The sequence below is a fragment of the Anas acuta genome, chromosome 31 (assembly GCF_963932015.1).
Source record: "Anas acuta chromosome 31, bAnaAcu1.1, whole genome shotgun sequence".
Lineage (NCBI taxonomy): Eukaryota > Metazoa > Chordata > Aves > Anseriformes > Anatidae > Anas > Anas acuta.
In genome coordinates this window covers 168118-193329 of record NC_089009.1, presented here as the reverse complement: position 1 = coordinate 193329, position 25212 = coordinate 168118, and the positions used below count along the sequence as shown (strand labels likewise).

Below are 25212 nucleotides of genomic sequence, written 5' to 3'. Positions count from 1 at the left end.
TCTGGGGGATGAGACACTGGAGAGCAGCCCTGCAGAGAGGGATCTGGGGGTTGTGGTTGACAGCAAGCTGAACATCAGCCAGCAGTGTGCCCTAGCAGCCAGGAGGGCCAACCGTATCCTGGGGTGCATCGAGCACAGCATCACTAGTTGGTCAAGGGAGGTGATTGTCCCACTCTGCTCTGAGCTCTTCGGCCTGACCTCGAGGACTCTGTGCAGTTCTGGCCACCACAGCACAAGAAGGACGTGAAACTATTGGAGAGTGTCCAGAGAAGGGCCACAGAGATGGTAAAGGGCCTTGAGGGGAAGATGTATGCATTCAGCCAGATCTCTTCGTACTCTGGGATGAATCCCATCAGGCCCTATAGTCTTGTATGAATTCATCTGGAGCAGAAAATCCCACACAAATTCAGGGTTGTTGAGACTTTATCGTTCCTGCAGTCACTGTCCTCCAGCTAGGGCACCTGGAGTCACACAGCCCAGCATCAGTGTTGAAGGCAAAGGCAAAGAAAGCAATAAACATTTCTGTGAATAACCCTGTCTGACCACCCCCATCAAGTAACAGACCAATGCTTTCTTTCACCCTACTTTTCCTGTTAAGATAGTTTAAGAAAAAAAAAAAAAAAAAAAAAGCATTTTATTTCCCCTCACAGTACTGTCCAGCTTCAACTCAAATTGAGCTTTGGCCATAGGAATTTTCTCCATACAAAAGCAAACAGTACCTCTGTAGTCATTCCATGTTGCCTGACTTCTCTTCCAGCAAACAGGAACTTTCCTCATCCACCTAAAATCTAGAAGAATGTCCCTGCCTATCTGAGACAATCTTCTGCTATGCCTGCTTTACTGGAGCTGGGAGAGGCACTGGCACTTTGCCTTCAGCACCCTGGGCAAAGGGTGGCAGCTCTGGGCTCGACACCCAGCTGTGCCCCATTCCCTGCAGCCTCCGATCCTGCTCAGCTCTTCACTGCCATCTCTCCACATTTTCCCATTGCTCACAGTTTGATTCCTCCTTACATGCATGGAGATGAACGAGCTTAGCCAGTGGCTTTCCCTGGAGGTCTGGAGAGGTCCCCACTGGGGACAAGCAACTCGTGCTTGCTAAAGGCAGTGGACTGGGCACCCAGCTACAATGGGATGGTGGTGCCAGCCCTGCAGAGCTCCCCAGACATTGCCCCAGGGGCAGAGCTGTTCCAGCAGGGTTATTGCAGCCAGGAACTGGGCAAAGGTTGGGAAAGTTGGGCGGAGCCTTGTACCTTCTGCGGCTCTGCTGAGTGCTGTGAAGGGCATCTACCTGGCCTTGGAGAAAAACACCTGGGGGGCCACCTGTCCCCGGGGGGACCTCTCTCTCACATGGTGCTACCCTGGGGCTGCAGCCACCCCAGCTTCACCGGCCGCACCAGGGGCCTCCTGACTTTCCACGTCACTCTGCTCCTCCTCCGCCTGGGCTCAGGTAGGATCCTGAGAGGCTGCTGGGGGCTCTCCCCCCTGTGCATGCAGACTTGCTGCTGTGGGGCAGGGGAGAGGCTGTGGGACAGGGGGGACCCGAGCCCACAGCTCGCCCGTGCTGGGTTTCACTTTCACTTTGGTTCACGCAATATGGCTGCTGCCTTGCCTGCCCTTTCTGTGTCTCCTTCACCCGCCCGAATGCTGCAGAGAGGGCTCCCACTCCCAGCACACCTCCTTCTCCTGCACGTCCTCCCTCTCCCTCTCCTCTTTCCCTGGTGGTTTCCCACAATAGACAGGGGACGCAGCACGCACCAACTCACAGACAGCTCGCTTTTTGTCACTCACTGACCCTAAATTTATGATGGCAAAATCTCACCACCTCTTTGTGCCCTTCTCCATTGCCCAGCCCAGCTCAGAGTGGTGGGACCAGGACACCCTCTCACTGCCACCGTGGGGCAGGATGTCGTGCTGCCCTGCCACTTGTCCCCTCAACGCGATGCTCGCACCTTGGAGGTCAGGTGGATCCAGGACCATATCTCTGAGACAGTACACCACTACCGCAATGGAGAGGATCTGTACAGGGAGCAGATGGAGGCATATGCCAGGAGGACAGAGTTGCTCAGAGATGGTCTCTCTGCTGGAAGCCTGGACTTGCGAATCATGGGGCTGAGACCCTCTGATGATGTCCAGTACATCTGCACTGTGGGAGATGCTGATGCTTATGCTGAAGCCATTGTGGTGCTGGAGGTGTCAGGTTAGTGGCTGGGGTGATGGTTCCAGGGCAGAGTTTCCGTGTCCTTTGAATGTTTCAGCTGTTTCACAGCATGGAGCATGCCCATAGATGTGGAGGTAATATCTGGGGAGAGAGCTCCCTGGATAGTTTTGTCAGTTTTCACTGGTGTCCTTGAAGACAATAATCATAATATTGTGAAGGCACTGGGCACAGGCTGCTGAGCAGCACCTTCAGCTGTGTCAGCAATGGGACTAAACAGCACACAGGGAGAACTGCAGAATCCTCTGAGCAGCTGGACGTCTGATTTACTTTTGCTTTCTGTGCTGGGGGAGACCTGAGACATTGCCTGGAAGTCTCGGGGCTTCTTGAACCAGCACAGCTTGGTGCAGAGATGCTGCCTGGAGGTGCTGAAGCTCAGCACTTGGTTTTTCTGGGCAATTTCAAGCCACTGGAATTGTGCAGCCTTGCTCTCTCGGTCCGATACATAGGAGTGTGTTTTTGGGTGAGGGTGGGTCCATGTAGCACCCAGTCCCAGAGACCCTTGGACCATGACTGATCTGGGCTGTGTCTGACATGGGAGCAGATGGGGTCTTTGCCTTGGAACTGAATCCCTCCCCAAGTCAGTCCCCAGGGACATTTTTATTGACCTTCTTGGTAACTGGGGCAATGTTTGACTGCTTAAATTTAAAGACCAAAGAACCCTTGAGATAGAATTTGGAAAGGTCTCGAGATGACATTATGCAGCTGTGCATTGTCCCAATGCTCACTGTTTGATTCCTCCTTAGATGGGTGGAGATGAATGAGCCTAGACAGTGGCTTTCACTCGAGCTCTGGAGAGGCCCCTGTTGGGGACAAGCCCCTCTTACTTGCTGAAGGTGTTTGACTAGGCACGAAGCTGCAGTGGAATGGTGGTGCTGACACACAGAAAAGACTCCACAACCATAAGGTTTTAAAGTAGGTATACATTTTTGCGGTACACCAGGCACATTGGGAATTGATTCCCTCAAAAAGAGCACTGTTACATATTACATGAGCTCTAATACATATTCATTATTTTCCCCTGTCCTGGTTTCAGTTAGGCTAGAGTTAATTTTCCTCCTAGTAGCTGGTAGGGTGCTATGTTTTCTATTAGGATGTGAAGAATGCTGGTAACATGCTGATGTTTTAATTGTTGCAGAGCAGTGCTTACACCAAGCCAAGGATGTTTCAGCTTCTTGCTCTGTCCCGCCAGAGAGCAGACTAGGGATGCATCAGGAGCTGGGAGGGGACAGACCCAGGACAGATAACCCCAACTGGTCAAAGCGGTATTCCGTGTCATTTGGGATCATGCTAAACAATCTGTAGGGGTGGCTAGCTGGGGGGGGTGGGAGCAGACTGCTCGGGGTTAGGCTGGGCATCGGTCAGTGGGTGGTGAGCATTGTGCATCATTTGTTTCGCACACACTGTTAGTAGTAGTACTATTATTATTCTTGTTGTTGTTATTATTATTTTCCTGTCTTAATAAACTGCCTTTATCTCAATCCACAGGCTTCACTTCACGGTTCTCTCCATGATCCCAGAGAAGGAGGGTGGAGAATGAGCGAACAGCTGTGTGGTGTTTAGCTGCCAGCCAGGTTAAACCACAACATCTCGGAAAAGGCGGACCTCTTCCAAGTGCTCATTTCCATACTATTACCTTTGTTGAACAGTATTGAGGAGTTTTATGCTTAACTTTGCCTTCCTTCCTGCCAACAAGTTGTTCATCCCTCCCTAACAACTTGTTTGTCCTTCCCTCACCGTTGCCCTGGAGCGATATCTTCCTTTTTACGTCTGCTTCTCATAAGGTTCTCATCTCCATCCCCAACAATTAGGATATTTTAAGGTTCTCAACAGCATCCCCAATATTCAGGATATTTTTCCATATATGTAGCTAAATATTAATTCAGATCAGTTTTAGCATCTTCCGCATCTCAGTGCCAGGCATGCAGAACTCTCCAGACACTTGTCCCCACTGCTCCAGGGCCAGAGCTCCTCCTAGACGATTATTGCAAACAGGATGCAGGAAAAGGCTTGGGAAGTTGGGCGTAGCCCTGTGCTTCCTGCAGCATGGCTGGGTGCTGTGACGGACCTCTCACTTTTGGTGTGTCTCCCTTGGAGAAGAAGACCTGCGGGGGCCATCTGCCCCCTGGGGGACCTCCCTCTCCGATGGGGCTCTCCTGGGATTGTGGTTGCCCCAGTCTCACCAGGCATGCCAGGGGCCTCCTGACTTCCCTCATCACTCTGCTCCTCCTACAGCTGGGCTCAGGTAGGATCCTGCGGGGCTACTGGGGGCTCTCCCCCCTGTGCATGCAGACTTGCTGCTGCGGGACAGGGGAGCGGCTGTGAGAAAAGGGGGGCCTGAGCCCACAGCTCAGCCCCCCGCTAGGTTTCACTTTCACTTTTGTTCTTTCACACAATACGGAGGCTGCCTTGCCTGCCCTTTCTGTGTCTCCTTCACCCACCGAATGCTACAGAGAGTGATCCCATTCCCAGCACACCTCCTTCTCCTGCACGTCCTCCCTCTCCCTCTCCTGTTTCCCTGGTTGTTTCCCATGGCACCCAGGGGACACAGCACGCACCAACTCACACACCAACTCATGCCCTTTGTCACTCACTGACCCTAAATTTACAATGGCAAAATCTTACCTCCTCTCTGTGCCCTTCTCCATTGCCCAGTGTGAGAAACATCTCAAATAATTTTCTTCAGACTGGATCTTCTCTGAAGCTATTTTATTCACGATTGCAACAGTCCTGCCAATCAGGAGAACATTTTAGTAAACAAATCCTAACCTTTTATTCCGTATTACCCAAAGCCTGATCACCTCCCCTGTTTGCTCATTAGCTGAGTACTACAGGTTCACAAGCTACTCAACACTCCTCTATACCATATTTGTATAATTTTTCTTCTTTTTTTTTTTTTTTTCAACACTTTAATTTCTCCTTTCTTATGTTTAGAGAACTTGTGATCTTGTATTACTGTTCTCACACTGTTCATCCTGTTTTTCTAAAGCTTCTACCTTATTTGGAACACTGAGGCCTTCTACGGTCCAGTTATCTACTTAGCATTTCTCCTTATTATGACTAAACCTTAAAATACAGAAAAATAATTCTCTACTGAAAAAAAAAAAAAAACATTGTTTCTCACACCAGCACAGCTCAGAGTGGTGGGACCAGGACACCCCGTCACTGCCACCGTGGGGCAGGATGTTGTGCTGCCCTGCCACTTGTCCCCTCAACGCGATGCTCACAGCTTGGACGTCAGGTGGATCCGGGACCATATCTCTGAGACAGTGCACCACTACCGCAATGGACAGGACCTGTATGGGGAGCAGATGGGGACATATGCCGGGAGGACAGAGTTGGTCAGAGACGGTCTCTCTGCTGGAAGCCTGGACTTGCGAATCATGGGGCTGAAACCCTCTGATGATGGCCAGTACTTCTGCACTGTGGGAGATGATGATGCTTATGCTGAAGCCATTGTGGTGCTGGAGGTGTCAGGTTAGTGGCTGGGGTGATGCTGCCAGGGCAGAGTTTACGTACCCTATGAATGTTCCAGCTGTTTCACAGCATGGAGCATGCCAATGGATGTGGAGGTAATATTTGGGGAGAGAGCTCCCTGGATAGTTTTGTCAGTTTTCACTGGTGTTCTTGAAGACAATAATCATAATATTGTGAAGGCACTGGGCACAGGCTGCTGAGCAGCACCTTCAGCTGTGTCAGCAATGGAACCAAACAGCACACAGGGAGAATTGCAGAGTCCTCTGAGCAGCCGGACATCTGCTTTACTTTTGCTTTCTGTGCTGGGGGACACCTGAGACGTTGTCTGGATGTCTCGGGACTTCTTGAACCAGCACAGCTTGGTGCAGAGACGCTGCCTAGAGGTGCTGGACAGGACCCGCGGGAACGGGGTTAAGCTGAGGCAGGGGTAATTTAGGCTTGACATCAGGAGGGGGTTCTTCACAGAGAGGGTGGTTGCACACTGGAACAGGCTCCCCAGGGAAGTGGTCACTGCACCGAGCCTGTCTGAATTTAAGAAGAGATTGGACTGTGCACTTAGGCACATGGTCTGAACTTTTGGGTAGACCTGTGCGGTGTCAAGAGTTGGACTTGATGATCCTTAAGGGTCCCTTCCAACTCAGGATATTCTATGATTCTACCTCTGTTTTCTGTGTGATTTGGGGAAACTGGCTTTGTGCAGCCCTGCTGACTGGATCTGGCACCTACCAGGCTGGTTTTGGGGTGAGGGTGAGTGCATGGATTGCCTGGTCCCTGAGCCCCTTGGACCGTTGGTGTGCTGGGCTGTGTCTGGCATGGGAGCAGATGGGGTCTTTGCCTTGGAACTGAATCCCTCCCCAAGTCAAGCCCCAGCCACACGCTCTTCCCCCAGCCACAGGAACTGACCCCCATCTCTCCCTGGGGGGCTACGAGGCCGGAGGCATCCGGGTGCTGTGTCGATCGGCCGGTTGGTACCCGCTGCCGCAGCTGCTGTGGAGGGATGCTCGCGGGCAGCACCTGCCCTCGGTCTCCCAGACACATTCCCAGGACCAGGAGGGGCTCTTTCAAATCGAAGGTGCCATCATCGTGACCGGGAGCGTGGAGGGGCCCTTGTCCTGCATGGTCAGGAGCAGCCGCCTCCAGCAGGAACGGGAATCATCCCTGCACATTTCAGGTACAAATGGCACAGCCAGGGTGAGGTGTTCCTGGCCCCTGCACTTGTCCCGACCCAGGAGAAGTCTGGGTCTTGCTCTTCCACCTATGGCAATGTAAACACAGCCCTTTTCCTGGTGCCTTTTCTCAGCTCCCTTCTTCCACAACGCCCAGCCCTGGATGGTGGCTCTGGCTCTGGTCCTCGTGCTTTTGGCTGTGTCCATTGGCCTCGGTGTTTATCTCTTTCGAAAGCAAGGTAAGCTGGCAGCGCAGGGATGGAGCAGAGGGAGGTGTTCTGCAGGGTCCTGCATGGGTCTGGAGCAAGGGGCCTTGGGTGGGAGGCCAGGGAGCATGGCTGCAGCGTGGGGCTGGTGGCAAGGCGCAGCCCCCCTGCACATGTTCCCACCCAGCAACCAAGCTGCTCTGCTCACCACCTGTTCCTCTGCATTTGCTTTTCAGCGGCACAGAGCCGAGAGCTGGGTGAGTCCTTGCAGTCCCTGCCCCCAGCCCCTGGGGAAGTGGTGTCCCTGCGGGAGGGCCTGGTCTGGGTGGGCTCTGGGGGCTTGTGTGCTGGTGGCTCGGGGGTGCTGGAGGAGCAGCTGGAGCCTGGGGTGGGAGTGGGGAGTGCTGGGGCTGGGGCTACCCTGGGTATGGGTCAAGGGACACGGCCAGGATGGCTGAAAGGAACGGGGATCAAGGTGGGGACGGGGAGAGAGCTGCGGGGCTGCCCCGCTCTGCACTGATGCTTCTAGAACAGAGATGTCCTCCACCCGTCCCCATTCACTTCCACTTGTGTTTTGGTGGCACGGTGCAGAGAGCTGCACAAGTGTCTGTCCTTAATGCTCCACGTGCTCAAACCTTGCTCTAAGCTGGGTCTTGCTCCCTGTTAGTCTGGTCCCTACTAGTCTGAGAGCAAGACTGTCTGTGCCCATTCACCAGGTCAAACACCTTTGGGGTCTAGCCATGGAATTAGTCATGGAATTTGAAGCACTCCTCTCTGATCATTCATTGCTTTTGCTTTCCTTTTCCAGTGAGAAAAGATGCAAGGATGGGTAAGACTATCTTAATGAACCCAAAGAGTTGACAACTTTCCATGGCAGCAGCCATGGGCTGAGGAGCTCCCCTCTCATTGTGCCTTTCTTTTCTCTTCCTTTTCCAGTGGAACAAGCTGCAGAGCTGGGTGAGTGTCACAGAGCTCGGGCTGCATGACATCTCCAACGCGATGTGCCAGGGAGGGTGGGCAGCCTGGACATAGCAGCCCAGGGCTGGCCCCTCACCCTGCCCACACACACTGGGCACCAGCCATGGGCTGTGACCAGCTCTCCCCTCTCCTTCCAGCATGGAGAAGGTGTCTGCTGCCTCATAACAGAGGTAGGTGTGCATTGGGTTGCCCTCTGAGGTGCTTCTCCTGCCCCTGCTGGGGCATGTTCAGGAGCCAAGAGGTGCCCCATCTCCTGCACCGTGGGGCAGCTCCTGGCCCCGAACTGGGGAAAGCCTGCCCAGGGCTGAGCTCTGCCCCTGATGGCCTGGCTCCTTCTGTCCCTGCAGTGAAGGTGACCCTGGATCCGGACACGGCTCATCCCCAGTTTGTCCTGTCTCAGGACAAGAGCAGTGTGAGATGGGAAGACATACCACCTCAGGTTCCTGACACACCAGAGAGATTTCAGGAGAGTTTATGCGTGCTGGGCCGTGAGGAGTTCAGAGAGGGGAGACACTGCTGGTTGGTGGAGGTGGAGGGGGAGTCGCTAAAGTATTCTTGGTGGGCTTTGGGGGTGGCCAGGGCTTCTGTGGAGAGGAAGGGGAAGATCAACATGAGCCCTACAGCAGGGATCTGGGCTGTGGAGTACTATTATGAACATCTCAAGTCTCTCACATCTCCTCCCACTGACTTGCCCCTGTCCCCTGTCCCCACAAGGATCTGGGTCTGTCTGGACTGTACCCAGCAGCAGGTGTCTTTTATCAATGCTGACAATGGGGTCGAGATCTTCACTTTCACAGCAGTCTCCTTCAATGGGGAGACCATCCGCCCCTGGTTCATGATGCGGAAACGGGGAGTTCAGCTGTGCCTGAGGGACAGAACCCTGTAAACCCTGTTCCCAGCCCTGGGGACCTCCTGCCCTTCTCCAGACACTCCTGCATCACCTCTCCTTGGTCCTGCAGGAGCAGCACAGGAATGAGGGGCAGTGGGGCCAGGGGCTGCCCCATGTTCCTCCCTGCTGCTGGAGGAGGGCTGGGATGCTACAAGCAGGGGCCAGGCCCCTTGAAGCCCTGCGCTCTGTCCTGCATGCGGCTCCTGTGCTGGGGCACAAGCCTTCCTATCACCCACGGGTCTCACCCTGCCTCTGAGCCCCAGCAGGCAGCACAGGGGCTGCAGCAGCTCTCCACGCTCCTCTCCCCTCTGCTTGCACTGCTTGCAGACCCCAGGATGTGGTCACCATATGCTGACGGCCATTGCAGACCACCTTTGCCTCCTAATTTGGGGTTGATCCTTGCTTTGTGCCTGGTGCTGAGCATGAGCAGCCTGTGGGGGCTCTTTGTTCCCTCCTCTGGAGCACATCAAGGCCCAGCAGCAGCAGGACTGTGTCAAATAAAGTTTTGCTCAGGAAGATGGAGTCTGGCAGTGGCATTTGCTGGGTGTTTTTTGTCCTGAGGCCTTGCTGCCTGGGAAGGTGTCTTGCAGCAGACCTCTCCTTGGTGTTGGTCCTGGGAGTCAGAGCCAGGAGGAACCAAAGCGCCAACTGCCCCTCGGTTCTCCATCTGTTCCCTGGCACCCCCTTGTCCCAGCTGGGTCATTGCCCTGCCCTGGGCTAGACAGGGTAATGACCCAGCTAGGACAATGGGATCCCCAAGAGCTTCCATCCTCCCATCACAAAGGCTCGGCAGAGGATGTGCTTGCAAGGGTGCATCACGAGATATTTGAAGTCCTCCAAGAAGAGGCAGCAGGTGGCGTCAACCTTAAACCTGTCCATCAGGTCCTTTCAAGCCACCTCCATGTCCCATGTTTCCCTTCCACCACCCAAGTTGTTCCTGTGGCTGTTTTATTTTCCACTGCTCAGGGCAGGGTTCAGCCAGAAATGGGCTTGCAGGAGCCATGGGGCCACCCCAGCTTCACCAACCCTCAGCAATCAGTAACAATCCTGCACTCCCAGAAAACCAGTGCCATTTTTTGCACCTTGTTTAAAAGCAAGCAGGGAAACAAGCTGACATTCTCGAGCCAAATTCATTGCGGTGTGTTTTAAACATCGCAGCATTAAAATCAGGAGCAGACACAGTGCAGAAACAGGGGAAGGAAATGCGTTCGGAAGACACTGCATCCGATAGAAGCAGGTGATCCAAACAGACCGAACCTCAGTGAGAGGGAGCCTCCGTGGCTGCAGGACTCCCTTGGCCTCCTCGAAGGTTTAACTATATGAAGGTGGGAAGCTAAGAATAGGTTTTGAACCCAGCTACACAATGAGGAGACACAGATGCTCTCCTCCAGCTGGTTCTCAATGCCAAGCTGAGTGATCTCCACACCCAACCACCCATCTTCATGCACGTGGGGTCTCACCATCCTAAAATCCCATCATCCTTCATCCCATTGAGATCCCACCATCCTCACACCCATCTCTTTAATCCCAGCAGGGTGCCACCATCCCCAAACCCCATTGTCCTCCACTCCAGTGGGGATCCACCACCACAAACCCCATCCACCTTCACCCCAGTGGGGTCTCATCATCTCCAAAACCCCATCATCCTCCATTCCACTGGGCTCTCACCAACCCCAAACCTCAAAACCCTCCACCCACTGCTGTCCTACCATCCTCTCAGCCAATTATCCTACATCCCACTGGGCTCCCACCATTCCCAAAGCCATCCCAGGGCCAGGGACTGACTGACCACCATGTTCCCTAAGCGCTACGAGATGCTATGCCATGACCACCAGCTGCATGCCTGGTCCTCCTCAATTCACAGATGTAATCTTCAGAGGGTTGTTTGGGAAGAACAGTAAAAGTTCGGCTCCACATGGCTTTTCTGGTGGAGGAGGAGGGCTGAGGGAACAGTGAAGCCCATCCCGCAGTCAGGGCACTGATGGGGTTTCCCTACCAAGTGCTTTTTCCAATGTTGGTTGAACGCCGAGCTTTCAGAGAAGGCTTCCCCGCAGTCAGAGCAGGGATAAGGGGGTTGTCCCCAGTGATTCCTGAGTTGGGCTAAGTAGACTGAATTCTTTGCAAGGCTATACTGCACTGGGGACATTTATAGGTCCCCCAGCCTGCCCGCTGGCAGGACAGAGCAAGAAGCTGAGAAGTCCTTGGCTTGCTGTAAGCACTGCTCTGCAACAATTGAAACATCAGCGTGTTATCAGCACTCTTCTCATCCTAAGCCAAAACATTGCATTCTACCAGCTACTAGGAGGAAAATTATCCTAATTGAAACCAGGACAGGATTTCATGATGACATCAGCCAGTTTTCTTAGTAACCTGGGATGAATCCCATCAGGCCCTATAGTCTCCACTTGCAGGAGCAAATCGCATGCTAAGTCAGCATTTGCTGGGAGTTTATCATTCCTGCTCTCACGGTCCTCCAGCTCAGGGCAACTGGGGTCTCAGAGCCCATTGTCAGTGTTGAAGACAAAGGCAAAAAAAGCATTACACATTCATACACGTGGGGTCTCACCATCCCAAAATCCCATCATCCTTCATCCCATTGAGATCCCACCATCCTCACATCCCATCCTCTTTAATCCCAGCAGGGTCCCACCATCACAAAACCCCATTGTCCTCCACCCTGCTGCAGAAGGGCTTTGCTTGCCAGAGGGCAAATGGTCTGCCCATTTCTGCCTCCACTGGGATGGACAGAACCGGGAGTGGGTCTGGCTCTTTGTCCCCACCACCCTGGGAAAAGGGTGGCACTGAGATGCTCGGCAGCCAGCTGTGCCTCTTTCCCTGCAGCCTCCGATGTCGCTCTGCTCTGCAGCATCTTGCACCCATCCCCCAAGGGTCAGGGCTCCTCCCAGAGGCTTACTGCAGGCAAGAGCTGAGCACAAGTTGGTGAAGTCACGTGTAGCCTTCTAGTTCCTGCAGCTATGGTGGGTGCTGAGAAGGACGACTATTTTGGTGAGACTGCCTTGGAGAAGAACACCTGGGGCTGCCTTCTGTGTCCCCCACTCCATGATAAGTGCAGGCTCTGCACCCTGCCCAAGGCGCTGCTGGCCGTGGCTCCCTGTGCCCAGGCCTGCAGCCCCTCAGTACCTTACTCTTCTACCCCCAGATCCTGCTCCTGCTGCAGCACAGATGGGGCTCCCCTGGGGTTGCGGCCACCCCAGCCTCACCGGCCATGCCAGGGGCCTCCTGACTTCCCTCGTCACTCTGCTCCTCCTCCAGCTGGGCTCAGGTAGGATCCTGCGGGGGTGCTGGGGGCTCTCCCCCCTGGGCCTGAGAGACGTGCTGCTGTGGGGCAGGGGAGCGGCTCCAGGGCAGGGGGACCAGAGCCCACAGCTCGTTCCATGCTGGGTTTCACTTTCCCTTTGGTTCTTTCACACAATATGGGCACTGTCTTGGCTGCCCTTTCTGGCTCTTCTTCTCCTGCCCAAAAGCTGCAGAGAGGGCTCCCACTCCCAGCACACCTCCTTCTCCTGCACGTCCTCCCTCTCCCTCTCCTCTTTCCCTGGTGGTTTCCCATGGGACATGGGGGATGCAGCACGCACCAACTCACACACCAACTAACGCCCTTTGTCACTCACTGCCGCTAAATTTACGATGGCAAAAATTCACCGCCTCTCTGTGCCCTTCTCCATTACCCAGCCCAGCTCACAGTGGTGGGACCAGGCCACTCTGTCACAGCTACCATGGGGCAGGATGTCGTGCTGCCCTGCCACTTGTCCCCTCAACGCGATGCTCGCAGCTTGGAGGTCAGGTGGATCCGGGACCATATCTCTGAGACAGTGCACCACTACCGCAATGGAGAGGACCTGTATGAGGAGCAGATGGGGGCATATGCCGGGAGGACAGAGTTGGTCAGAGATGGTCTCTCTGCTGGAAGCCTGGACTTGCGAATCATGGGGCTGAGACCCTCTGATGATGGCCAGTACGTCTGCATTGTGGGAGATGCTGATGCTTATGCTGAAGCCATTGTGGAGCTGGAGGTGTCAGGTTAGTGGCTGGGTTGAGGCATTCAAGGGATGGTGCAGGTGTTCCCGGGTTTGTGTGTCCCTCCCAGGACCCAGTCCCATCCTCATGGCCATCTACGATGCCTTCCAAACAGTACAGTGTGATGGGGCTTCTCCTCTGTCAGTGAGCACTTGTCCACCAAGAAGTACACCTGTGCCCTTGCAGGTTTTTTATTGAAAGAGATCTGCATGATTGCAATGATTTAATTCAGTCTCAGGGACCCTCATTGAACTCCATCCCCATGCTGTTGTGTGGGCAGTGGGCACAGGTTTCTGAGAAGGTCCTTCAGCTGTGCCAACAACAGGTGTGGGTAAGGGGTAAGAGTGGCTCCTTGAAGCTTCCAGGCCCTGAGCCCCTGGGGACATGGCTGGTCTGTGCTGTGTCTGGCATGGGAGCTGATGGGGTCTTTGCCTTGGAACTGAATCCCTCCCCAAGTCAAGCACCAGCCACACGCTCTTCCCCCAGCTACAGGCGCTGACCCCCACCTCTCCCTGGGGGGCTACGAGGCCAGAGGCGTCCGGGTGCTGTGTCGATCGGCCGGCTGGTACCCGCTGCCGCAGCTGCTGTGGAGGGATGCTCGCGGGCAGCACCTGCCCTCAGTCTCCCAGACACATTCCCAGGACCAGGAGGGGCTCTTTGAAATCGAAGGTGCCGTCATCGTGACCGGGAGCATGGAGGGGCCCTTGTCCTGCGTGGTCAGGAGCAGCCGCCTCCAGCAGGAGAAGGAATCATCCCTGCACATCACAGGTACAAATAGCACAGCCAGGGTGAGGTGTTCCTGGCCCCTGCACTTGTCCTGACCCAGGAGAAGTCTGGGACTTGCTCTTCTAACCCCAGCCATTTAATACAGCCCTTTTCCTGGTGCCTTTTCTCAGCTCCCTTCTTCCACAACGCCCAGCCCTGGATGGTGGCTCTGGCTGTGGTCCTGGTGCTTTTGGCTGTGTCCATTGGCCTCGGTGTTTATCTCTTTGTAAAGAAAAGTAAGTTGGCAGTGCAGGAATGGAGTAGAGGGAGATTTTCTGCAGGGACCCGCCTGGATCTGGAGCAAGGGGCCTTGGGTGGGAGGCCAGGGAGCATGGCTGCAGCGTGGGGCTGGTGGCGAGGCGCAGCCCCCCTGCACATGTTCCCACCCAGCAACCAAGCTGCTCTGCTCACCACCTCTTCCTCCGCCTTTGCTTTTCAGCGGCACAGAGCCGAGAGCTGGGAGAGTCCTTGCAGTCCCTGCCCCCAGACCCTGGGGAAGTGGTGTCCCTGCGGGAGGGCCTGGTCTGGGTAGGCTCTGGAGGCTTGTGTGCTGGTGGCTCAGGGGGTGCTGGAGGAGCAGCTGGAGCCAGGGGTGGGAGTGGGGACTGCTGGGGCTGGGGCTGCCCTGGGCACGGGACACGGCCGGGATGGCTGAAAGGAACGGGGATCAAGGTGGGGATGGGGAGCGAGCTGTGGGGCTGCCCCGCTCAGCACTGATGCTTTCGGGAAATGGACATTCTCCAACAATTCTTTCTTCACTTCTGTAATGGCTTCAGTGGCACAAAGGTAAAAGCTGCACAAATGTCAGTCCTTAAAGTTCTGCTTACAAGAGCATTGTACAAAGCTGGACCACAATGACTATTTCTCTAGTCCCACCTCTGATCAAGGCAGAATTTTCCCTGTCATGGGATGTGTTCAGGATCGACCACGGGCTAAGCAACTCTTCCCTCATGCATTACTTTCATAGCCATCATACATTACTTTCACTTTCCTTTTCAGAGAAACAAGCTGCAGAGCTGGGTAAGTCTCACTCTCAAAACAGAAAAAAAAAAAAAAAAAAAAAAATGGCATCATAGTGAGAGGTATGGAAGGAGAAACTGTGCCTTCTTCTCATATTTTCCTTTTCTCTTTCATTTGTAGAGAAACAAGCTGCAGAGCTGGGTAAGTCTCCCAGTGTTCAGACCCAAGGGCAACACCAAGGCGATGTCCAGGGTTGGGTGGGCAGCTGGGACAGAGCAGCCCAGGGCTGGCCCCTCACCCTGCCCACACCCACTGGGCACCAGTTGTGGGCTGTGACCAGCTCTCCACTCTCCTTCCAGCATGGAGAAGGTTTCTGCTGCCTCAAAATAGAGGTAGGTGTGCACTGGGTTGCCCGTTGAGGTGCTTCTGCCCTTGCTGGGGCATGTTCAGGAGCCAAGAGGTGCCCCATCTCCTGCCCCATGGGGCAGCTCCTGGCCCCGAGCTGGGGAAAGCCTGCCCAGGGCTGAGCTCTGCCCCTGATGGCCTGGCTCCTTCTGTCCCTGCAGTGAAGGTGACCCTGGATCCCGACACGGCTCATCCCCAGCTTGTCCTGTCTCAGGACAACTGCAGTGTGAGATGGGAAAGTGAATGGCAGCAGGTGCCTGACACACCAGAGAGATTTAACTACCGGTGGTGTGTGCTGGGCCGTGAGGAGTTCAGAGAGGGGAGGCACTGCTGGTTGGTGGAGGTGGAGGGAGAGCGGCTAAAGAATTCACGGTGGGCTGTGGGGGTGGCCAGAAAATCTGTGAAGAGGAAGGGGCATTTCAAAAGGAGCCCTGAAGAAGGGATCTGGGCTGTAGAGTACTATGAGGGGCAGCTCAAGTCTCTCACATCTCCTCGCACTCCCTTGTCCCTGTCCCCTTTCCCCACGAGGATCTGGGTCTGTCTGGACTGTACCCAGGGGCAGGTGTCTTTTATCAATGCTGACAATGGGGTCGAGATCTTCACGTTCACAGCAGCCTCCTTCAATGGGGAGAGCATCCACCCCTGGTTCTGGGTGGAGACAGAGGAAATTCAGCTGTGCCTGAGAGACAGCACCCCCAAGACTCTGTCCCCAGCCCTGGGGGGCTCCTGTCCTTCTCCAGACACTCCTGCATCACCTCTCCTTGCTCCTGCAGGACCAGCACAGGAATGAGGGGCAGTGGGGTCAGGGGCTGCCCTGTGTTCCTCCCTGCTGCTGGAGGAGGGCTGGGATGCTGCAAGCAGGGACCAGGCCCCTTGCAGCCCCTGGGCTCTGCCCTGCACACGGCTCCTGTGCTGGGGCACAAGCCCTGCTGGCACCCACGGCTCTCACCCTGCCTCTGAGCCCCAGCGGGCAGCACAGGGGCTGCAGCAGCGCTCCACGCTCCTCTCCCCTCTGCTTGCACTGCTTGCAGAATCCAGGGCAAGGGATGTGGTCACCGTGTGCTGCCGGCCATTGCAGGCCACATTTGCCTCCTAGGTTGGGGTTGATCCTTGCTCTGTGCCTGGTGCTGAGCATGAGCAGCCTGTGGGGGCTCTTTGTTCCCTCCTCTGGAGCACATCAAGGCCCAGCAGCAGCAGGACTGTGTCAAATAAAGTTTTGTACAGGAAGATGGAGTCTGGCAGTGGCTTTTCCTGGGTGCTTTGTGTCCTGAGGCCTTGCTGCCTGGGAAGGCGTCTTGCAGCAGACCTCTCCTTGGTGTTGGTCCTGGGAGTCAGAGCCAGGAGGAACCAAAGCGCCAACTGTCCCTTGGTTCTCCATCTGTTCCCTGGCACTCCATTGTCCCATCTGGGTCAGTGCCCTGCCCTGAGCTAGACAGGGTAATGACCCAGCTGGGACAAGTGGATCATCAAGAGCTTCCATCCTCCCATCACACAGGCTTGGTAGAGGCTCTGCCTGCAGGGGGGGCATCACCAGCTTTTTGAAGTCCTCCTAGCAGAGGCAGCAGGTGGCGTCAACCTTAAACCTGTCCATCAGGTCCTTTCAAGCCACCTCCATGTCCCATATTTCCCTTCCACCACCCAAATTGTTGCCGTGGCTGTTTTATTTTCCACTGCTCAGGGCAGGGTTCAGCCAGAGATGGGCTTGCAGGAGCCATGGGGCCACCCCAGCTTCACCAACCCTCAGCAATCAATAACAATCCTGCACTCCCAGAAAACCAGTGCCACTTTTTGCACCTTGTTTAAAAGCAAGCAGGGAAACAAGCTGACATTCTCGAGCCAAATTCATTGCGGTGTGTTTTAAACATCGCAGCATTAAAATCAGGAGCAGACACAGTGCAGAAACAGGGGAAGGAAATGCGTTCGGAAGACACTGCATCCGATAGAAGCAGGTGATCCAAACAGACCGAACCTCAGTGAGAGGGAGCCTCCGTGGCTGCAGGACTCCCTTGGCCTCCTCGAAGGTTTAACTATATGAAGGTGGGAAGCTAAGAATAGGTTTTGAACCCAGCTACACAATGAGGAGACACAGATGCTCTCCTCCAGCTGGTTCTCAATGCCAAGCTGAGTGATCTCCACACCCAACCACCCATCTTCATGCACGTGGGGTCTCACCATCCCAAAATCCCATCATCCTTCATCCCATTGAGATCCCACCATCCTCACACCCCATCCTCTTTAATCCCAGCAGGGTCCCACCATCCCAAAACCCCATTGTCCACCAATCCAGTGGGGATCCACCACCACAAACCCCATCCACCTTCACCCCAGTGGGGTCTCATCATCTCCAAAACCCCATCATCCTCCATTCCACTGGGCTCTCACCAACCCCAAACCTCAAAACCCTCCACCCACTGCTGTCCTACCATCCTCTCTGCCAATTATCCTACATCCCACTGGGCTCCCACCATCCTCAAAGCCATCCCAGGGCCAGGGACTGACTGACCACCACGTTCCCTAAGCGCTACGAGAAGCTGTACCATGACCACCAGCTGCATGCCTGGTCCTCCTCAATTCACAGATGTAATCTTCAGAGGGTTGTTTGGGAAGAACAGTAAAAGTTCGGCTCCACATGGCTTTTCTGGTGGAGGAGGAGGGCTGAGGGAACAGTGAAGCCCATCCCGCAGTCAGGGCACTGATGGGATTTCCCTACCAAGTGCTTTTTCCAAAGTTGGTTGAACGCCGAGCTTTCAGAGAAGGCTTCCCCGCAGTCAGAGCAGGGATAAGGGGGTTGTCCCCAGTGAGTCCTGAGATGGGCTATGTAGACTGAATTCTTTGCAAGGCTATACTGCACTGGGGATATTTATATGTCCCCCAGCCTGCCCGCTGGCAGGACAGAGCAAGAAGCTGAAAAGTCCTTGGCTTGGTGTAAGCACTGCTTTGAAACAATTGAAACATCAACATGTTATCAGCACTCTTCTCATCCTAAGCCAAAACATAGCATTCTACCAGCTACAAGGAGGAAAATTAACTCTATCCTAATTGAAACCAGGACAGGATTTCATGATGACATCAGCCAGTTTTCTTGGTACTCTGGGATGAATCCCATCAGGCCCTATAGTCTCCACCTGTAGGAGCAAATTGCATGCTAAGTCAGTATTTGCTGGGAGTTTATCATTCCTGCTCTCACGGTCCTCCAGCTCAGGGCAACTGGGGTCCCAGAGCCCATTGTCAGTGTTGAAAACAAAGGCAAAAAAAGCATTAAACATGCCCCTGTTTGTGAGGAGACCATCCCCATCAAGTAAAGGACCACTGTTTTCTCCGGTTCTACTTTTGCTCTTTAGATATTTTATAAAACTCAGTTTTATTTCCCCCAACAGTTCTGTCAAGCTTCAACTCAAATTGAGCTTTAGCCATATGAATTCACCCTGATAACGACTAGGGCAGCAGATTCTGAGGCATCACATAGTTCCTTAAAGAACAGTTCATCCATGTCATCATCCTAGCTGCATGAGAAGCTGTCCCTCTGGTCCTTGGAAGCCATTTCCACACCAAAGTCTCCACCGTGCTGCAGAAGGGCTTTGCTTGCCAGAGGGCAAAAGGTCTGCCCATTTCTGCCTCCACTGGGATGGACAGAGCCGGGAGTGGGGCTGGCTCTTTGTCCCCACCACCTTGGGAAAAGGGTGGCACTGAGATGCTTGGCAGCCAGTTGTGCCTCTTTCCCTGCAGCCTCCGATGTCGCTCTGCCCTGCAGCATCTTGCACCCTTCCCCCAAGGTCAGGGCTCCTCCCAGAGGGTTACTGCAGGCAAGAGCTGAGCACAAGTTGGTGAAGTCACGTGTAGCCTTCTAGTTCCTGCAGCTATGGTGGGTGTTGTGAGGGACGACTATTCTGGTGAGACTGCCTTGGAGAAGAACACCTGGGGCTGCCTTCTGTGTCCCCCAGCCCATGATAAGCGCAGGCTCTGCACCCTGCCCAAGGAGCTGCTGGCCGTGGCTCCCTGTGCCCAGGCCTGCAACCCCTCAGTACCTTACTCTTCTACCCCCAGATCCTGCTCCCGCTGCAGCACAGATGGGGCTCTACAGGTTCTGCGGCCGCCCCAGCCTCACCAGCCATGCCAGCGGCTTCCTGACTTCCCTCGTCACTCTGCTCCTCCTCCAGCTGGGCTCAGGTAGGATCCTGCAGGGATGCTGGGGGCTCTCCCCCCTGTGCATGCAGATGTGCTGCCATAGGGCAATGGAGCAGCTCCAGGGTAGGGGGACCAGAGCCCAGAGCTTGTTCCCCGCTGGGTTTCACTTTCCCTTTGGTTCTTTCACACAATACCGGCGCTACCTTGACTGCCCTTTCTGGCTCTTCTTCTCCTGCCCAAAAGCTGCAGAGAGGGCTCCCACTCCCAGCACACCTCCTTCTCCTGCACATCCTCCCTCTCCCTCTCCCGTTTCCCTGGTGGTTTCCCATGGGACACGGGGGACACAGCACGCACCAACTCACATACCAACTCACGCCCTTTGTCACTCACTGCCCCTAAATTTACAATGGCAAAATCTCACTGCCTCTCTGTGCCCTTCTCCATTGCCCAGCCCAGATCAGAGTGGTGGGACCAGGACACCCTGTCACTGCCACCGTGGGGCAGGATGTCGTGCTGCCCTGCCACTTGTCCCCTCAACGCGATGCTCGCAGCTTGGAGGTCAGGTGGATCCGGGCCAAGTTCTCTGAGACAGTGCACCACTACCGCAATGGAGAGGACCTGTATGGGGAGCAGATGGGGGCATATGCCGGGAGGACAGAGCAGGTCAGAGATGGTCTCTCTGCTGGAATCCTGGACTTGAAAATCACGGGGCTGAGACCCTCTGATGATGGCCAGTACTTCTGCACTGTGGGAGATGCTGATGCTTATGCTGAAACCATTGTGGAGCTGGAGGTGTCAGGTTAGTGGCTTGGGTGATACATCCAAGGGGTGGTGCAGCTGTCCCCGGGTCTGTGTGTCCCACCCAGGACCCGGTCCCATATTCATGGCCATCTACGAGGCCCTGGAAACAGTAGAGTGTGATGAGGCTTCTCCTCTGTAAGTGAGCACTTGTCCACCAAGAAGTACACCTGTGTCCTTGCAGGCTTTTTATTGAGAGAAAGCTGCATGAATGCAATGATTTAATTCAGTCTCAGGGACCCTATTTGAACTCCATCCCCATGCTGTTGTGTGGACAATGGGCACAGGTTGCTGAGCAGGTCCTTCAGCTGTGCCAACAATAGGTGTGGGTTAGGGGTGAGAGTGGCTCCGTGGAGAGCCCGGTCCCTGAGCCCCTGTGACCATGGCTGTCCTGGGCTGTGTCTGGCATGGGAGCTGATGGGGTCTTTGCCTTGAAATGAATCCCTCCCCAAGTCAAGCCCCAGCCACGCGCTCTTCCCCCAGCTACAGGCGCTGACCCCCACCTCTCCCTGGGGGGCTATGAGGACAGAGGCGTCCGGGTGCTGTGTCGATCGGCCGGCTGGTACCCGCTGCCGCAGCTGCTGTGGAGGGATGCTCGCGGGCAGCACCTGTCCTCAGTCTCCCAGACGCATTCCCAGGACCAGGAGGGGCTCTTTGAAATCAAAGGCGCCGTCATCGTGACCGGGAGTGTGGAGGGGCCCTTGTCCTGCGTGGTCAGGAGCAGCCGCCTCCAGCAGGAGCGGGAATCATCCCTGCACATCGCAGGTACAAATGGCACAGCCAGGGTGAGGTGTTCCTGGCCCCTGTACTTGTCCTGACCCAGGAGAAGTTTGGGTCTTGCTTTCCTAATCCCAGGCATGTAAACACAGCCCTTTTCCTGGTGCCTTCTCTCAGCTCCCTTCTTCCACAATGCCCAGCCCTGGATGGTGGCTCTGGCTGTGGTCCTCGTGCTTTTGGCTGTGTCCATTGGCCTCGGTGTTTATCTCTTTCGAAAGCAAGGTAAGCTGGCAGCGCAGGGATGGAGCGCAGGGAGGTGTTCTGCAGGGACCCCCCTGGGTCTGGAGCGGGGCTGAGCCCTGGCCCAGGGAGGTGTGTAGGAGGAGGAAGGGAATGTTCTCCTGGGGATGCCAAAGGCCTTAAGATCGTCTTGGGTGGGAGGCCAGGGAGCATGGCTGCAGCGTGGGGCTGGTGGCAAGGCGCAGCCCCCCTGCACATGTTCCCACCCAGCAACCAAGCTGCTCTGCTCACCACCTCTTCCTCCGCCTTTGCTTTTCAGCGGCACAGAGGCGAGAGCTGGGTGAGTCCTTGCAGTCCCTGCCCCCAGCCCCTGGGGAAGTGGTGTCCGTGTGGGAGGGCCTGGTCTGGGTGGGCTCTGGAGGCTTGTGTGCTGGTGGCTCGGGGGTGCTGCAGGAGCAGCTGGAGCCTGGGGTGGGAGTGGGGAGTGCTGGGGCTGGGGCTGCCCTGGGCACGGGACACGGCCGGGATGGCTGAAAGGAACGGGGATCAAGGTGGGGATGGGGAGCGAGCTGCAGGGCTGCCCCACTCTGCACTGACGTTTCTGGGACAGGGACGTCCTCCACCCGTCCCCATTCACTTCCCCTTGTGTTTTGGTGGCACGGTGCAGAGAGCTGCACAAGTGTCTGTCCTTAATGATACAAGACTTGCAAAATGCTGGGACCTGGTCCTTGTTAGTCTGGTTCCTGCAAGTCTGGGAGCAAGGTCGTCTGTGCCCTGCATGAGAGCAAAAAAAAATTGGGGTCTAGCCATGGAAGCAATAATTTGGTATAAGTCTCTCCACTCTGACCTTTCATTCCTTTTGCTTTTCTATAGCAGCAAAAAAGGATGCAAAGCTGGGTAAGTCTCCTTCCCCAAAGAGAAGGCATTTGGTGTCTTTCCACGGGCATACTCCCCTCTGATTATACATTGCTTTTCTCTTTCCTTTTCTTTTCCAGGGAAACAAGCTGCAGAGATAGGTGAGTGTCCATCCCTGAACTGTAAGAATTTGCAATGTAGACAATAGATGAGAAGTTATTTCCTCTGATCATGCATTTCTTACGCTTTTCTTTTCCAGAGGAAAAAGATGTAAGACTGGGTGAGTCTTTATTCCTCCCCCCAACTGAAGGAATTAGGGGTCCTTGGTTTGTAGCAGTCATTGTTGAGAAACTGACTCCTTTCATCGATGCATTGCTTTTCTATTTTGTTTGTAGATGAACAAGCTGCAGAGCTGGGTAAGTCTCACTCTCCAAACAAACAAACAAACAAAAAGGCAAAAAAAAAAAAAAAAAAGGCATCATACTGAGAATTATGCAATCAGAACCTGTGCTTTCTACTCATAATTTGCTTTCTCTTTACTTTGTAGAGAAACAAGCTGCAGAGATAGGTGAGTGTCCATCCCTGAACTGTAAGAATTTGCAGTGTAGACAATGGATGAGAATTTTTTCCCTCTGATCATGCATTCCTTATGCTTTTCTTTTCCAGAGGAAAGAGTTGCAATACTGGGTGAGTCGCTCTTCCCCCCCCCACCCACAACTGAAGGAATTTGGGGTCTTTGGTTTGTAGCAGTCATTGATGAGAAGCAGACTCTATTCATCCATGCATTGCTTTTCTCTTTCGTTTGTAGATGAACAAGCTGCAGAGCTGGGTAAGTCTCGCTCTCCAAACAGAAAAGAAAAAAAAAAAAAAAAGGAAAAAAAAAAAAAGGCATCATAGTGAGAGAATCAGAAACTGTGCCTTCTGCTTATATTTTCCTTTTCTCTTTCATTTGTAGAGAAACAAGCTGCAGAGCTGGGTAAGTCTCCTGGTGTTCAGACCCAAGCGCAACACCAAAGCAATGTGCAGGGGAGGGTGGGCAGCTGGGACAGAGCAGCCCAGGGCTGGCCCCTCACCCTGCCCACACCCACTGGGCACCAGCCATGGGCTGTGACCAGCTCTCCCCTCTCCTTCCAGCATGGAGAAGGTTTCTGCTGCCTGAAAATACAGGTAGGTGTGCATTGGGTTGCCCTCTGAGGCGCTTCTCCTGCCCTTGCTGTGGCATGTTCAGGAGCCAAGAGGTGCCCCATCTCCTGCCCCGTGGGGCAGCTCCTGGCCCCGAGCTGGGGAAAGCCTGCCCAGGGCTGAGCTCTGCCCCTGATGGCCTGGCTCCTTCTGTCCCTGCAGTGAAGGTGACCCTGGATCCGGACACGGCTCATCCCCAGCTTGTCCTGTCTCAGGACAACTGCAGTGTGAGACGAGAAAGTGAACGGCAGCAGGTTCCTGACACACCGGAGAGATTTGATCATTGGTGCTGTGTGCTGGGCCGTGAGGAGTTCAGAGAGGGGAGGCACTGCTGGTTGGTGGAGGTGGAGGGAGAGCAGCTACAGTATTCAGGATGGGGTGTGGGGGTGGCCAGGGCTTCTATGGAGAGAAAGAAGTGGATCAACATGAGACCTGAAGAAGGGATCTGGGCTGTGCTGTACTATAAGGGGAAGCTCAAGTCTCTCACATCTCCTCCCACCCCCTTGTCCCTGTCCCCTGTCCCCACAAGGATCTGGGTCTGTATGGACTGTACCCAGGGACAGGTGTCTTTTATCAACGCTGACAATGGGGTCGAGATCTTCACTTTCACAGCAGTCTCCTTCAATGGGGAGAAAATCCACCCCTGGTTCCTTCTGGTGACAAAGAGAATTCAGCTGTGCCTGAGGGACAACACCCCCCAGACCCTCTCCCCAGCCCTGGGGAGCTCCTGCCCTTCTCCAGCCACTCCTGCATCACCTCTCCTTGGTCCTGCAGGACCAGCACCACAGGAATGAGGGGCAGTGGGTTCAGGGGCTGCCCCGCGCTCCTCCCTGCTGCTGGAGGAGGGCTGGGATGCTGCAAACAGGGGCCAGGCCCCTTGCAGCCCCTGGGCTCTGCCCTGCAGGTGGCTCCTGTGCTGGGGCACAAGCCCTGCTGGCACCCACGGCTCTCACCCTGCCTCTGAGCCCCAGCGGGCAGCACAGGGGCTGCAGCAGCTCTCCACGCTCCTCTCCCCTCTGCTTGCACTGCTTGCAGACCCCAGGGCAAGGGATGTGGTCACCATATTCTGCCAGCCATTGCAGGCCACATTTGACTCCTAGGTTGGGGTTGATCCTTGCTTTGTGCCTGGTGCTGAGCATGAGCAGCCTGAGGGGGCTCTTTTTTCCCCCCTCAGAGGCACATCAAGGCCCAGCAGCAGCAGGACTGTGTCAAATAAAGTTTTGCACAGGAAGATGGAGTCTGGCAGTGGCATTTCCTGGGTGCTTTGTGTCCTGAGGCCTTGCTGCCTGGGAAGGCGTCTTGCAGCAGACCGTCTCCTCACACGCCTTGCCCTGCAGAGCCTTCGCCGTCCTCGTAGCCCTCCCTTGGAGGCTCTCGCACAGTTTCACGCCCTTCATCTGCTGCGGTGCTCACAGCTGCACACAGTGCTTGAGGCGAGGCCGCAGCAGGCCGAGCAGAGCGGGACGATCCCTTCCCTCGGCCGGCCAGCAGTGCCATGCCTGAGGCACCCCATGGCACGCTTGGCACTTTGGGGTCCCATGCCATGGCCCCCGCACACCCGATACTCTTGGTGAGACACCGTAGGAGTGTGTGAGCCTCTGCCCTGTCCCCAGAACACTGCAGAGACACCAGCGGGGCTTGTGGAGCATTTTTATTGTAGGAGATGGGTCCTACCGGGAGCCGCCGGTGCCAGGAGGTGTCCGTCTGGGGGTCCTCAGATGCTGCCTGGGGAAGGGGGGGATACAAAGGGTGAGAGATGGGGTGATTCGCCCCTCGCCGTAGTGGACGGGGATGGGGACACCTTTACCTGCGGGGTAGTTGTCTCCAGGGAGGGGAGTTTAACCTGCTGGGGGGAGAAGAGGAGTGAGCAGAGTCCTCGTCGCCCTTGACCACGGCCCCGTCTCTCCCCGGACACTCACCCGGGGCAGGAGGCCTGGCCCTGAAGCGGTAGACGCCAGCGAGTAATAAGCCAAGTCCCAGCACCATCAGCACGGTGGCCACCGCCACCAGTATCGTCACATCTGGAATCAGTCCGGGACCTGCGGGGACACGGCTGGGTGAGTGGCAGCAAGGAGCCAAGGCCGCCGGCCTCCAGGTGAGGTGCTGCGCCTCTCCACTCCCTCCAGTCCTCCAGGAGAGGCTCCTGCAGGCTGACGTGCTGCACCGAGCACGTGTAGGTGTCGCCTGCCACCGGGG

The 25212-nt window shown here is 55.3% G+C and overlaps 3 protein-coding genes across 4 annotated transcripts in view; all 3 read left to right on the top strand.

Annotated features, from left to right (window-relative positions):
* Window positions 1-24247, top strand: part of LOC137846173 (butyrophilin subfamily 3 member A1-like) — an 88065-nt gene extending 63818 nt beyond the window's left edge. Inside the window, exons 3-14 of the mRNA XM_068663876.1 lie at window positions 19676-20023; window positions 20506-20787; window positions 20917-21090; window positions 21882-21995; window positions 22094-22114; window positions 22230-22250; window positions 22382-22402; window positions 22501-22521; window positions 22643-22663; window positions 22790-22810; window positions 22969-23001; window positions 23179-24247. Coding sequence (XP_068519977.1) covers window positions 19676-20023; window positions 20506-20787; window positions 20917-21090; window positions 21882-21995; window positions 22094-22114; window positions 22230-22250; window positions 22382-22402; window positions 22501-22521; window positions 22643-22663; window positions 22790-22810; window positions 22969-23001; window positions 23179-23810 — 1709 coding nt within the window. The 3' untranslated portion in view covers window positions 23811-24247. The remainder of the gene's footprint in view (window positions 1-19675; window positions 20024-20505; window positions 20788-20916; window positions 21091-21881; window positions 21996-22093; window positions 22115-22229; window positions 22251-22381; window positions 22403-22500; window positions 22522-22642; window positions 22664-22789; window positions 22811-22968; window positions 23002-23178) is intronic.
* Window positions 251-16326, top strand: LOC137846184 (butyrophilin subfamily 1 member A1-like). Its single transcript, XM_068663888.1, has 7 exons — window positions 251-1447; window positions 12625-12972; window positions 13456-13737; window positions 13866-13970; window positions 14875-14895; window positions 15054-15086; window positions 15261-16326. Exons 1-7 carry the CDS (start codon window positions 1132-1134, stop codon window positions 15887-15889), a joined length of 1734 nt encoding a protein of 577 aa, XP_068519989.1. The 5' UTR covers window positions 251-1131; the 3' UTR covers window positions 15890-16326.
* Window positions 2063-9447, top strand: LOC137846228 (butyrophilin subfamily 1 member A1-like). 2 transcript variants are annotated; one of them, XR_011090427.1, is made up of 7 exons: window positions 2063-2197; window positions 3704-4460; window positions 5345-5692; window positions 6582-6863; window positions 6993-8021; window positions 8180-8212; window positions 8390-9447. XR_011090427.1 is itself a non-coding variant. In XM_068664046.1 (4 exons), the coding sequence occupies exons 1-4, from the start codon at window positions 7890-7892 to the stop codon at window positions 8926-8928; spliced, it is 597 nt and encodes a 198-aa protein (XP_068520147.1). In that variant the 5' UTR covers window positions 7557-7889; the 3' UTR covers window positions 8929-9447. The 2 variants fall into 2 exon arrangements, 1 of the variants encoding a protein (XP_068520147.1); XM_068664046.1 differs by lacking the exons at window positions 2063-2197; window positions 3704-4460; window positions 5345-5692; window positions 6582-6863 and having other exon boundaries at window positions 7557-7893; window positions 8001-8021.
* Window positions 24248-25212: the final 965 nt, after the last annotated feature.

Excerpts from the sequence above, each read along its gene's own strand:
- LOC137846184 (XM_068663888.1), top strand. The coding sequence starts at position 1,132 with ATGGTGGTGCCAGCCCTGCAGAGCTCCCCAGACATTGCCCCAGGGGCA. Across the intron at positions 12,973-13,455 it reads TGTGGAGCTGGAGGTGTCAG|CTACAGGCGCTGACCCCCAC; the intron begins GTTAGTGGCTGG and ends CTCTTCCCCCAG. Across the intron at positions 13,738-13,865 it reads ATCATCCCTGCACATCACAG|CTCCCTTCTTCCACAACGCC; the intron begins GTACAAATAGCA and ends GCCTTTTCTCAG.
- LOC137846228 (XM_068664046.1), top strand. Across the intron at positions 8,022-8,179 it reads GGAACAAGCTGCAGAGCTGG|CATGGAGAAGGTGTCTGCTG; the intron begins GTGAGTGTCACA and ends CTCTCCTTCCAG. Across the intron at positions 8,213-8,389 it reads TCTGCTGCCTCATAACAGAG|TGAAGGTGACCCTGGATCCG; the intron begins GTAGGTGTGCAT and ends CTGTCCCTGCAG.